This window comes from Nipponia nippon, unplaced genomic scaffold (genome assembly GCF_047370975.1).
Source record: "Nipponia nippon isolate SJK-2023a ecotype South Korea unplaced genomic scaffold, ASM4737097v1 scaffold_3, whole genome shotgun sequence".
NCBI classification, from domain to species: Eukaryota; Metazoa; Chordata; class Aves; order Pelecaniformes; family Threskiornithidae; genus Nipponia; species Nipponia nippon.
Window position 1 is genome coordinate 58,740,078 of NW_028262347.1, and position 13,446 is coordinate 58,753,523.

Genomic DNA, 13,446 nt, shown 5'->3' on the forward strand with positions numbered 1-13,446 from the left:
AAAGTCACACAAATAAGCCAAGAAAACTTTACATTCCTTGTGGAATATTACCACAGTACTTGCTGCCACTTTTCTTCTGCTCTCACTTCTAATCCCCCCAAAACAGCAAACAGGCATTTAGCTTTATTAACATCTTCAAAAGAGAGGTAGGTTTGGTCTGTGGCATGAGTTACAGTTTTGTTGCGGGTGGGGGGGAACAACTATATAGGGCATCTTCTTTTGATTGCTACGTTCATGTTGCTGCTGCCATGGGATTTGAGGTAAGATGGCTGCTAATGCAGACAGCTGGAACTGGCAGCCTAGAGGGTTTTTGTTTACTTGTTTTCCAGAACTCTGATAAAATTACAGCTTTTCTTCTAGCAGTTCACTTGACTCCAATGTCAATTATTTCCATGCCAGTATAAGGAAAAGGTATATTGCATGTACTGGGAACACGCTACTCTTGAGTCAACTTCTTTCTACCTCTTGGTCCTACTCTGTCTTCCACTAGTGTAGTCAAAGGTCAGGAAAGCATGACCCAGTCTTTCAGCTGCCATTCTGTGCTGTACAAGTACTGTCTGACGTGATGGCGAACTAAGGCTGAGGCAAAAGGAACCAGCATTGCCAAGTTGGTTTCTGGAAGCTCCTTAAACTGTTCCTTTCAAGCACTACCTCAAACCTAACCTGACTAGAATGTCTCACTGAAGCTTAGCTTCCTGGAACTTTAGAAGTCCTACACTAAAAGGTTTTTAGCCAACTTTTATAGTTTCCCACTTTGGGAAGAGACTTAGTATTTTCTGTAAGCTATTCCTCAAATATCCCTCAAATATTAAAAAAAAAAAAAAGTAGCTCTGGAAACATTTCCTGATAGTTTATACTGGGGTATGGAAAAGGAACCTTAAATACCTATTAAAATTTTGCTTTCTGGGGGACATAGGGCGAAAGCTGTATCTGAATCTGCTGCATATAAGAGTGGGATAATTACTTAATGTTAAGCCAGCATGTAGAAAATTTTGATATAAGACTGTAAACTCTGTAGTAGATGCTATTTTCACCCTTCTGATCACTGTGGTCTAATCCTTACCTTTATCTAGCTAAAGAGGCTAGGTCTGATTAAGTACTCTCTGCACTTATTGTGGAGAACTCTTTACTACTCCAAAGCATTTTTCATTGAGGAAACAATAGAAGAGATGGTAGCAATAAAAACAAAAAGTGCCAAAAAAAAAAAGTGCTGTACTCTCCACTGGTAGCACTGCAAGTTGCTGTAGAAAGCTATTCCTACCCAGATGTTTCAAACAGCTGCCTCTCAAATTGACAGGGAACTAGGGTAGCTCTAAAGCCCAGGAGCAAGGCTTGGAATGCTATTCTTAGAATATCTAGGAAAAATCTAAGAAGCTTCTGCTCTTCCTATTGCCTTTGCAAGTAAAATGTTTGTTAGAGGTTTTTTTAGGCATTCAGATATCAAAGAATTTTTTTTCCCCCAAAAAGGCTTAATATTTTCACTAGAAGTGTTTTGACAGTTGTCTTCCATTAGAACTGTAGAATTTAAGCCAGTGGAAACTAATTGGGAAATCAAGGTTTGCTGTCACAGATAAATGAATTAACAGTTTGAGATGAATTAGAAGTAACTTTGGCAAATGTTGCTGACTCTGAGCATGGAATACTTTAGAATTGTTTTCTACATTGACTAGTTCAGAACTATACTACATTAATGACCTTACAGTTTTGAATCTGGTTCTAGGTATACTCATTACATTATAAATCACGAAAGTGTTCAGGCTGGAAGGGTCTTTAGGAGGCCATCTAATCCAACTTCCTGTTCAGAGCAGGGTCAACACTGAATTCAGCCTAGTCCAGTAGCCTTGAAAACCTCTAAGGAGTACACTGGTCTTACTTTTATTTTAGTAACTATTTTGGCTTGAAGCTTTATTGCACTGTAGTTGATCAATTACTGGATAAATCCATAGCAAACATGAGGCAGAACATAATAAAATGCATGTTTCTAGGAGCTGAGCACCTACCTTGTATAATGAAATGGACACTTGACATGAATATAGGAACTTTGAAAGGAAGAAAAGCCAGTCCTAGTGGACTATTAATTAGCCAGGGAGCAGACCAGTTTGCTATCAGTGTGACTAATGTGTCAGTTGATGCTCTGTGCATACTTGGACAGGTTGAATACAGTCAAGTTGATATGACTTTAGCTGTTGCTCAGATTCTGATATTGCTTAGTGGGAAGCATCCCACACGGCATCACTGGAAGAAGCACTTTTTAAAGAAGGACTGGTTTGTTTGTTTTTCCAAGTAATATACTGTTAAAATGTGCAAATATACAACATTTTTAATACCTGTCTTTATTTGGTGGGGCATTTTCTTTCCAGACCTACTCAGGCCTGTTCTGCGTAGTAATCAATCCTTACAAGAACCTGCCTATATACTCAGAAGAAATAGTGGAGATGTACAAAGGCAAAAAGAGACACGAGATGCCCCCTCATATCTATGCCATCACAGACACAGCCTACAGGAGTATGATGCAAGGTGAGTACTGACTGAGATAACGACTCTTGTTGAAATCACAAATCAAAATTGCAGTCAAAACACTGTAGGAGAACAACTCAGTGCTGTCAAAAGGCATTGTTGCCCCCTCTGTCCTCGCTTACAGGCACCTGACACCTACTCGATACCAGCTTTTGTGTTCAGGTGAATAGCTTTCTCCTGCTCTAGTGGATTGAAGAACCTTACAACAAGTCTGGCAAGAGCTGCACTTGACATAAAGAACAGACTGGTGTGAATGCATGGGGTTCAGGGAAGCAGGCAGGGAGAAATGAGGTAGTGAACTTTCCCTCTCAGTGATGAGCCTATGAAACAATAGCTGTAGGTGGGCAAGTATGTGTAGTGGTTGATGGAGGCTTTTAACGAAAGTATTTAAAATCCAGTTGTACAGTCTGGTTGGGTTAAACAAGCTTATAGTATAACCTGCATTTTGAAGTGCGATGGTCAGTGGTAGTTTTACTGATCAGAAGTTGTTTGTTACATTCTTATTCTGTTAAGAATAAAATCTACTCTCAGGCCATATTAAATACATCTGTTGGCTTTTCACAGAATAAAAGAAAGCAAGCAGATTGACCTATTCCACCCCCCCTCCCCACCCCCCCCACCCCTGTATACAAATGAGAAGTAAGGAACTGTATATATTACCTGGTGCATGTTTGTCACTTGGGGACTTCTAAAAATGGAGCTTTGAACATCCTGTGCATATCCCTCCTTCTGAGAGGAGGTCTTTCACAGAGTCAGTGCTTGTGTTTGGGATGCTTGGAGAGTGTTCAGGTATGGAGGTATTTTGTGCTTTTCTTCCTGTTTGTAGCTGGGTTATATGAAGAGGCATGCTTTGTAAGGTTTAAAGGATATAATGGACAGTTTGATTTGGCGTGTGGCTTGTATGAATTTGATTACTCCTTCATTTTCTGATGACTAGCAATGATTATGGTGTTTATCTCTCCTAGGTATTGTCATTAGCCTCACTTTCTTGAACAAAGGCTAGGTATAATAAAATTATGCTTTAAAATTCTAATTAGACTCAGTTTTAAAGAGTTCTGCTTTTCCCCTGCCCTCACTACCACTTGCACCTCCAAGCACAGGAGGACTATAACAATATGGTTGCCCAGAATGGAAAGGGAGCAAGAAAAACTCCTTCCACTTACCTGTGTTAGTGGCGTTAAACAAATTTTGCATGTGGAGAATGCTCAGAAAGGTTGCTGACGTGTGGTGCCATGCAGAGCGCATGGGAGAGCTAATGTGATGGATAGATTAAGCTATATTTGTAAAAGCCTTGGGTGGGGAGGGGTGAGCCGTACAGACATGCTGCAGCGGACTGGTGGTAAGGTACTGATGGCAGTTTCTTGAAGATGTGGCAGCTCTTGAAGAAATACAGCTGCACTACTGATGTGTTACTCTGAGAGGAATCCTGTATCCAGAGGAAAAAAAAAAACTGTGAACCTGGACCTATATAGGACCTCACTTCCCTCAGACAAAGACTGGATCTGCCGTGAAGGACAAGGACAGATGCACCGCCTATACTATACGTGGCAGCATGGTTGTCCATAAACCTCTTATCACTGTTTCGCTTCCTTTATTACTTCCTTTTCTCCCTTGTCCACTCTTTGTCAGCTCAAGTGCCAACATATATTTTTCTTAAACAAGCTATTGACTTAACCTACCAGAGTTTACTGTTCCCTAAAAAGAAATCTTTTCTACGTAGAATCAGAAACAGTTTCTTTGGCATTCTTGTAAGGAGACTGAAGAAGTCCTTTTCCCTCTGTAGACAACAGTTAAACCATTTGGAACTGCACATGCATGCATCTTGTCTTTCATCCCTGCCAGATACATCAGTATGTGGCAATGGATATCCAGGCAGCTGCAATTCTGCAGCAAGGAACATGTGACCTTCCCTGATCTGATGGTGCTTCAGAGCTGGTGATTAATCTACATAGATATTTTCTTTCCTTTGGAAAAGAGAACGTGTCTCTGTCAGACCACTGCTTGAATGACATCTAAAACTCAGAAATCCCAGACTTGAATTGCTTTGGTGTACAAAGCTAAAGAATGGCAGCCCTGCCTCTGTTTTCCTAGCATGGGAAAGTTGCTGTGAGCTCCGCTGGAGTGTTTACCTTTCCCAGAACAATTCTAGCTATGCAATATTCTCAACAGTATTGACAGTCTAGATGTTTACCCCAGCTCTTCTTTTCCTGCTTCGAGATAGCTTGTCACTGACTTTTTGGAACGCTTGTTGGATGTGAATATCATTCCCAGTTAGCTTTTGAACTAGCCTGCTGTGACCTGTTTAACTAGGTTTGGAAAGATTTTCTGTGTGTGTCTTGCTTCCCATGTGCGTATGTGTGTTAGCAAGAACGTAGAGATCGTTATAGGGTTATTTGCTGCCTTATTTCTTTATTATAAAGGGTAACAGTAGAATTCCAATCTCTGCTACTGGGCGTGAAGGTGAGTAGGTTGTTGCAGTGTCTCTGGTCCTGGCTAGCCTCTAGAGCAATGGAAAGGAACATTCCTGTTCCACTTTCTCAGTTTTGCTTAGCGGTGGGGGAGGCTTGGTGCAGCAGCCAGTGGTATGGCAGGAATCTGTATAGCGAATAGAAGATGAAAGGGTACGGAGCTCCACATGAGCCGGAGGCATTTAGGATTAGGCTGCCTTCCCTAGGTTATTTTCAGAGCCCTGAAGACGGGGAATCCTTCATGGTCTGGAGAAGGACAGCAAGCTGTTGACTCTGACTCCTGTCAGCGTGGGGTCTGTAGTTATCTGTTAAGCTGACAGAGCGGAAAAGCCTTGCATGTTAACTGATTTGGACTCTTTTTTTTTTTTTTTTGTTTTCAGTCAATTTATGGTATTCTAATAAGCAGGCCATTCAAAGGGACATTTGTCAGGAAAAGAATTGGGGAGGGAGAGGATGATGAGAGCTTTATTCCAACCTCTGCTAATCCAGAAACTATTTAACCCTTTTCAGGCATCTATGCTGATGCACTATGGGTGAGCTTGATCCTCTTTTGTGTCTGCTCTGGTTACTCCATTCACAAAACCGTCATGTGGCATTTATATTTTCCAAGAGGTTAAACTGCTTTTTGTTATATTTCACCAGAAGTACTTCCTTAAAGTACCTTGAACGTGATCGAGAAGGTGTTCAAAGTGATTTTTTTTTTTCTTTTTTCCTCCTTTCTCCAACCCAAGACATTAAGAGTCAGAAATGAGATGAAAGCATTATTTTGCTGTGTGGTACTTAGAGACACTTCCTATGCTTCAAGAGCAGAACTCTGAAAAAAGTGTAACACTTTTGTTTTCAGAGAAAACAACCATTTATCTTAATGTTTCTGTTCCCTGGGTAACCTGGATGCCAGAAGCCTCAGTTCTGACTGCTTTCAGAAGAATTACTCTTCTGGTGCTGCTGATTGAAGCGCAGTGCCTGCAAGTGGAGTGGTGTCTTGAGCAAACAAATCATTATTCTAATGCAGCAGGTGTCCAGACGATCTATTTAGAAAAACATATTTTAAAGCTGTTTAACAGCACCTGTTTGTCTATTTGGAACACATAGAGGGAAATATCTATGTCAAATACTGATAGAAGCTTGAAATTTCATTGGTGTCTGGAGCATGATGGCTGTTCTAATGCCAGTGTCTGAAACTTTTGTAATAGGTTAGATCAGTATAGTTATTCTGGTCTCCAAAGCTAAACCTGCTCAACTAAGAGATAGGTAGGAGAGGGAACAGACAGCACATAGCAAGTGAATGTACTCCGTCTCCTTTCTCATCCAGTTTCTCCACATGTTAGTGCAGTGGATTAGTCTGCAAAGGAGCCTGTGCAGCCAGGACTGTGTTGGTATTCACTTGGGAGTTAGGCAGTCTCCGAGTTTGGTGTTTAAAAGAAAAAATTCTGAAGCATAGTAACTTCATGATTTTTATTGGCCTTGTTACGTTAAGGGAGGGCCCTGTGTTAGCTATTGTAAGACAAGTCATTTGCTGTTGTAGATCTTCACGTGGACCTCGGGCCCAGTTGTCATTTTCACAAGAAATAGTCCTCTAGATCTGCTTCTATAGAATGTGACCTTGAAGTATTTTATTTGTAGTTCTCAGATGTTTACATGTTTCTTAAGTTTCTGAGCTAGTAGAACACTTCTGTTTTAACTTCCTTGGTCTCAGGTCTTCTTTCTTAGCTTGCTTGGCATTGGTCTGCTGTGCTGCACTGTATATTGCACTGTCCCAAAGTGCATCTTTATTTTCTATACAGTATTCTGGGTGTGCTTACCAATTCAGGGATACCTGATTGACAGAGCTGTTCAGATTATGTAGAGGCACAAATGTCTCTTTCAAGTCGCATGTAAAGGTCTAGTTCTGTTTCCACTAAAACCAAACGAATATAGCCTGTGGTTTCACTAGTTTGGTTCCAAGATTTATCCAAATTTCCGATGCAAAGGGCAATGTTAAGTTTGGGTACTAATTATGGAGGATGTTTGCTTTGACAGTGTTTGTATACAAATGGCAAGAAAAGATGTACATAGCTTCTGATTTTCTTCAGAAATGTTTTACATCCTTTGAATTACTTGAGATTTCTAAATGCAGCTCTAAAAATCTGTGTCTCGAAATGTGGTTTTCAATAGAACAAGGAGCTAAAAAAAGAGTCTGTTGCCCACTTGTTTTTTAGTAGTTACCACACCCTTTTTGCTTCATTCCTGTAAACCAGAGCAGGAGCTCTCTGGCAGTCACTTATGTAATGGTTCAGCCCTTGCTGTCAGTATCTCCCTGCAGTTTTAGTATCATGAGCTGCCTGAGCTTTTGCAGGCTGTATACCAGTTTTTCTTTCCTGTCAGAACTTCATAAACATTTGTGTAACCTAAATTACAGCCTAACTTGTTTTCCTGTTTTGCTATCTCCAGATTCAGTTAAGGAATGCTCCAGAAAGGGGTATGGGCTCCAGTCCAAAAATGTCTTGGGGAAATAAATATTTGCATTTGACCCAGTAGGATATATTTCATTTTTTGAAATGGAACTTTTCTCCTTGTGACTGTCCTCAAACTTGAGATAATGCAAAGCTGAATCTTGGCACTGCAGTGCTCCTGCAAACTCAAGTGATTTTCTCCTTTTTTGCATCTTGAAGCTCTATTGTTGAGAGCTGTCTTGAATATGCTATGTTTGTCCTTCATTTGATTTCTTTTCTTTTTTTTTGTACTTGATGATAGGTTATTAGCATTTTGAAACTTCTCTCTAATGCATTCCTTAAATGATAATGCAAAAGCAGGCTCTCAGGCTCTGTTCTGGTGTTCCCCTGGAGTGTTTTTGCTCCTACTCAAACCAGCATGGAGGTTAAAGCACCACAGTGAACGTATTTGATTAGATTTTATGCCAGTGGGGTGGTTCCGAGTAGCAGAGTGTGTCAGGTGCCTGGGGCTCCTCCTGTGTTAGAGCCTGAGGGAAGGACGTTGGTTGTAAGATTATGTTGAGGTCAGAAGAGAAGTTTGAGGAGGGACTGAGGAATCGAAACTACTGCATGGTTGAAGCACTTACGTACGTTTAAGACTAATTCTTGCTTTAGGTCAACTCTCTAACTTGGTCAGTCAGCCAGTTGCCTAAGTTGGGCTACAGGCATTCACTGCAACGGTAGGGGAACAGTATAGTAACGGAAACCTAGAGGGCCAGGCTGCTCAGTTCTGCCAAACGCTCGGTGGTTAGGAGGTGGGTGGTACCATCTAGCTATGGCTATGCTTCTAGCCTTAATGAGTCAGCTATAGGCAGGGGACTGCAAGCCAAGCCTTTGCCTTTCAGCTACACTTCCTCTTAGCTGGAAAGATGATGTCACCATTGTGTGAATGCTATATTACTTCTCCTTTTATGGAGATGAACAGGCTTGAAACTGGAGTCACTCATGCAGAGGAAGTGGGTGATAAAGGCCTGCTAGGATGTTCTGTAACTGAGATGTGGAGCTTAAATTGCACATTCTCTTCTAGCCTTCCAACCTTTTTCTTCTCCCATCACAGAACATCTAAAAACAAAATTCAACAGTTTGGGGCTCCATTAATTTATCACTTATGCCAATGTATTTGACCGCAGCAGTTCAGCGTTCATTCAGATTTGTTGTTTTGCAGTAGAATATTTGGCTGAGGACTTTTTCTGTACAAGATGTCTCTCTTGTGAAAACAAATTTTGGTTTAGTTAAGTTTTTAATGTATGCTGAAGAACCTGGAACCAGTCTAAAATGAGGTCTTTTATTTTTGCACTGAAGAAAGTCAAGAATGAGTTAGATACTATGTTCTTTTTAATACAGTAAAATTAATCTACTGATCTTATTAACCATACTGCTGTATAGCTTAAATTTGAAGGATGTTTTACTTCCTGAGTTTCTGGATGCTTGAGGCTGCTGCTTCTTACGATCACTTGAATACTACGGTGATGAGAGCTGAAGAGCCTAGATAAAAAGCTTTCCTTGCCAGCTGTTCTGAAATACAGAACTGTTGCTATAATTAACTAATGAGTTGTTATTCTGGATTGTTTTTAATAACTGACTCTGTTTAGGATTGAAAAGCAGATGCAGATTTCTTTTAATCAGGCGTTTCTTGATTGTGTTATTATAAGCAACTGAGTTTATGGTACCCAGCACATTCTCTTTTGCTGAGTAGGTTGCTTGCACAACTGACCATGGAGTAAAGGCAAGCGCTGACTGACTGAAGTTGTGCAGTATGCCCATGTTGAATGAGCCTTTAAAAAAGAAAAAAAAAAAAGGGGGGGGGGTGGAGGTAGCCTCTTGTCTGGGCATCCAAATTCTGATTCGTGATGGCACAAGTCAGTATTGTATGGCGAATGAATATTGGCATTTAAAGCAATTCTTAATTGGAAGTGTGTCTCAGAGTTATGCTTTTGTATGCGTTAGCTCTTTGGCCCTTTGGTCGGCTCCAGCTTCCTGTTGCTCAACACATTATTCGAGTTGTCTGTCTGTACACAATTAGAAGAATTCCAGCTATCCCAATGACTGCTGTTTTGCAGTCCTGGGAAAGAATTTCCCCCGGATTGCCAACAGGAATGTTGCCTTTTATGGCAGTGTCTGCAGGCTGCCGGTGACTTGCCTGCACTCGCAGGTACGTTCCTGCTGGCTTAAAGCAGAGGTGACTAACGCAGCTGCAGCAGGCCACCAGGAAAGTATGTTGGGGGAGGAAAACGTAGTGCCGAGAGGATTTTGAACACTGTCTGTGACTTTTCCTGCCTGAGCACCTTTCAACACCTTGCTCTGTGTTAAGGTGTGGAAAAATCCTGTGCTTGCCTTTTTAGGACTTCCTGGGGTCACTCCAGGGTGCTGTTGCTGCCTTGCCTCATTGGAATGAGGCTCGAAAAGAGCTTCTAAACTAAGTGCAAGAAAACTTGCTGTGATCAAAAAGCGTTCAGTGCCAAAGAGCTTCTGAGCATTATCTGATGTTGGTCATTTTTCCTTTTGGGCAGCTGGTTTATCTGTCTGCTTACCAGTGTTGTTTTTTCTGGAATAAGGATCCTCTCCTGGAGGAGAAGGAAGGGGAAGGCATGCACTTCTCAAGTGCTTAGGGCTCCATTGTCTATATGAGGAGCTGCAGCTAGTAATTCCAATACTAGAATTGACTACTGGGAGTAAAGAGCACCTTCCTAAGGGTTATCTTTATTATTTTTTTCTTTTTTCCCCCCTCTCTCTCAAGCTCCTTAGAAGAGCCTCTGTAGTACCTGAATGCGAGTATAACCTTTTCTCAGACAAGTGGGCTGCTTGTTTATAGTCAAGCTTTTGAAAGTCAGATGTTATTCAGAGGCACAATCTTTTCCTTTCACATAGCTGCTTTGTGATAGAGAATTGCACCCAGGTGTCGCACTACCGAAGAATACATTTCCTTAGGCAATCCATAAATGAGTCATTAGTTATTCCCCTGATCCACCCTCAAAGTGCCCAGTCACCCAGAGGGCTGGCGTGTGCCTGCTGAGCCCTTGACCCACTGGGAACCTTGAATGGGTGGGGCTTTGGGAGCTAACATCTACTCTTTGCCTGTCCCTCAGCAAAAGGGGTGCGTATCTTAAAGGCAATGAATAAAATTCAGCACTTGAAAAAATGAATATGTAATGCTAGTAAAGCTGCAGTATCTAGTTTTGAATGCTTAAGGGTTTGCTGGGCCAAAACCATTTAAGTGATGATTTTCTTCTGCTTGTTTTATTCCAGTCTTAGGACTGATCAGCTCTCTCTGAGAACAGTATTAACAGGGATAAAGCAAGTTATTATCCTCAATTTTTGTGCTCATCTGCATACAATCAGTTTCCAGTAAAGAACCTTAAGAGCAGGAGTTGCCTATCTGTATCATGTGAACCTAATGTTTCCATTATTGGTTTCAGAATAATTTAAGAAAAGATAGAATCTCAAATTTGGTAGGTTTACCTGCTTTCCTTGTTCTCTGAAAATGTGTCCAAAGGCTAGATATACTTCTCTCTTTATAAGCTGAGTTTATAGGAGCTTTTTCTCGATGAATATGGCATTCATGATGATAGGACTGAAACGCTAAATTTACTTGCAGTAGCAGTGTTGAAGGGTATGGAGAGTAGTTTCAGGTACTTGAACTCTATATGACTATAAAGCCTTCCCTAATTAGAGCTCAATCTCTTTATCTTGCACAAAACAACTGGAATGGTGACTCAGTTATATTGTCTAAGTACTCTCTGGTGGGGAAAATACTGAGTGCGCTTGGGTTCTCTAAGCTACTGGAGAAAGGAACAGAAAGAGCCAGTAGCTAAAATATGGAGACAATCACATCATAAATGTACTGATGAAGGTTACCAATTGCTAAAATAATTTATTAGAACAACCCAGTGAATTTTCTCTCATGGATGTTTGAGGCTTTCCTTCTCTCTCTTTAGACTTCAGTCCAACACAAAATTGGAGCTCAGTGTGGAGAAAGGAGAGAATGGCAATAACTGGTTGAAATCTAACTGCTGTGTTACTCAGGTTCTCAGACTGCATGATCTGGTAGTACTCCAGTCTTGATCTTAAGCAAAAAAACCCACTCTAAAATCAAACAACAAAAAAACGCACAGCCAAATGGATAACTTACAAACTAATGGGGATTTTGAGTTTGGTGGCACAGTCTGTTCTGTGAGTGCCCCAGTAGCTCTTGTGGACTGTGAATGACTTGCTGTGCCCAAGTCTGTTCCCTGTCTGAACAGGTCTTGCTGCCCCTGTGATGACTACAAGCTACTAAAGCAGTTGTGGTGTAGGCACAGGCACTCTCCAGTCTGCCCAGTGCTCCCAGCTGGTTCCTGGTGGCATGGGAATAGGATGCAGACTGGGCGGGGGAGGAGCACAGGGTGGAGGGGTGAATGGAAGGTGAAACCAAGGCAGAAGTAGGGGAGTGTGTTCACATAGAGGTGGTGGGGGAGCAGTGGGATGAAGGCACGGTGGAAGGACTAGTCAGGACTGCGAATGAGGAAGTGGAATCATAGGTGAAAGCTGAAAGGAGGTTAAAGATGTGGGAGAAGATAGTGGTGGATAGGCTGGGTGAAGTAAGATCTGTAACTGCAAAGATGTTATCATGCACAGCTGGGAATTGAACACAGGAATTAGTACGTCTATTGGTATGTCAGCATGAAAACGAAAAGGTTTCTGCTGGTACCAGCTGCTCTGTTAATACAGTAGGGGATGGTGCCACAAATAAATCAGCTGTATAGGACTTAGACTGCTGCTCGCGTTGTAGTTTTCAAGTCCGTTCTGTACAAAATAAGTAACAAATTTCTCACTGAGCTTCCAGTGTTTCTTTTGGGGGTGAAAGCCTCTGTTGTAAGGTTTTGGCGCTTTGGGATTTGTAATGGTTCCTGTCGCACTTGCCCCTTCCCTCTTCCATTTCAACTGCTTTACTGATAACTTTTTTAAGTCAATATGGGCCCAGCATAATGGGGGGAAAGGGGCTGAAGAACAAGTAGATGTACATCAAACTGTCGCTCTGTGGTAACGAAACATTCAGTGAGAGAGTTCTGTATTGTTTGTAGAAAAATTGTAATGCAAGCAATATTCTTTCTGGATGAAGAAAACTAAATTGCAATGGTGCCATTATACTTAGGCAGATGGTGGGAGGTTGGCATCTATTCCCAGAAAAGGGGTAACCTGGCCATATTTCTGAAGATACTTGGTAGAGTTTACTAGTTCCTGGTTTTGTCTTTGGTGTCGATTTCGTTCTGTCACAGAAATTTAATTTTGGAGCCTCAGTCTAACTACTTTTTTTTAAAATTGTATTGTAGATCGAGAGGATCAGTCCATCCTTTGCACGTGAGTATTACAGTTGCCAGCTTGTCTGGATGTCAAAGTCTGTGTTAAAAATCTTGGTTGGAGGACTCCCTTAATCGTAAATGCTAGGGGTAGGCTCAGTAAATCAGGTAATAGTGGAGAGTCAAGGAAGGTCCCACTACAGTTCCTCCAATATATATGTAATCCTTTCTGCAGAATAATTTTTGTAAGAATTGGAGGAAGAAGGGAGGTTTTGAAACAGCCCCTGCGCTCCAACTCCTAAAGAAATACAGCTTTGTCAACAGAAAAGGCTTGGAGAAGTCCTTCAGATCTGATGCAGCTGTTGTGTTAAGTACATTCATACTGATGAGGCTGATACAGTAACAGATACTCTTGATACAGCAGTTTCTCTTCTAGACACAGCAAAATTTTTTGGCCCTCAGTTCTGCTTGAGGAATTGGTATGTTTCTTCTTGCAGTCAGGAGGCTTCCTTTTGAAAGATTCACTTCGTTACATTTCACCCCTAGCTCTACAGCAGCCTCCGGATTATTCCTCAGCCACCTGGCAATCTTCATATTCAAGTGACTAGAAAGCATAGGTTTTTTTTTTTTATTGCCTTCCCTTCTCCCTGCACACGTACAGAACCTGCACCCAGCGGCAAACTGGCTGAGGGCTAGCCTGCAGTCCAGCTACAC

General features: G+C 41.5%; 1 protein-coding gene across 2 annotated transcripts in view; it reads left to right on the forward strand.

The window, feature by feature from the left end:
- MYH9 (myosin heavy chain 9) overlaps nucleotides 1-13,446 on the forward strand; it is a 72,036-nt gene that overhangs the window by 19,740 nt on the left and 38,850 nt on the right. For both annotated transcript variants that reach the window (XM_087763821.1, XM_087763822.1), the window contains 2 exons: nucleotides 2,361-2,517; nucleotides 12,766-12,793. In XM_087763821.1, coding sequence (XP_087619947.1) covers nucleotides 2,361-2,517; nucleotides 12,766-12,793 — 185 coding nt within the window. The remainder of the gene's footprint in view (nucleotides 1-2,360; nucleotides 2,518-12,765; nucleotides 12,794-13,446) is intronic.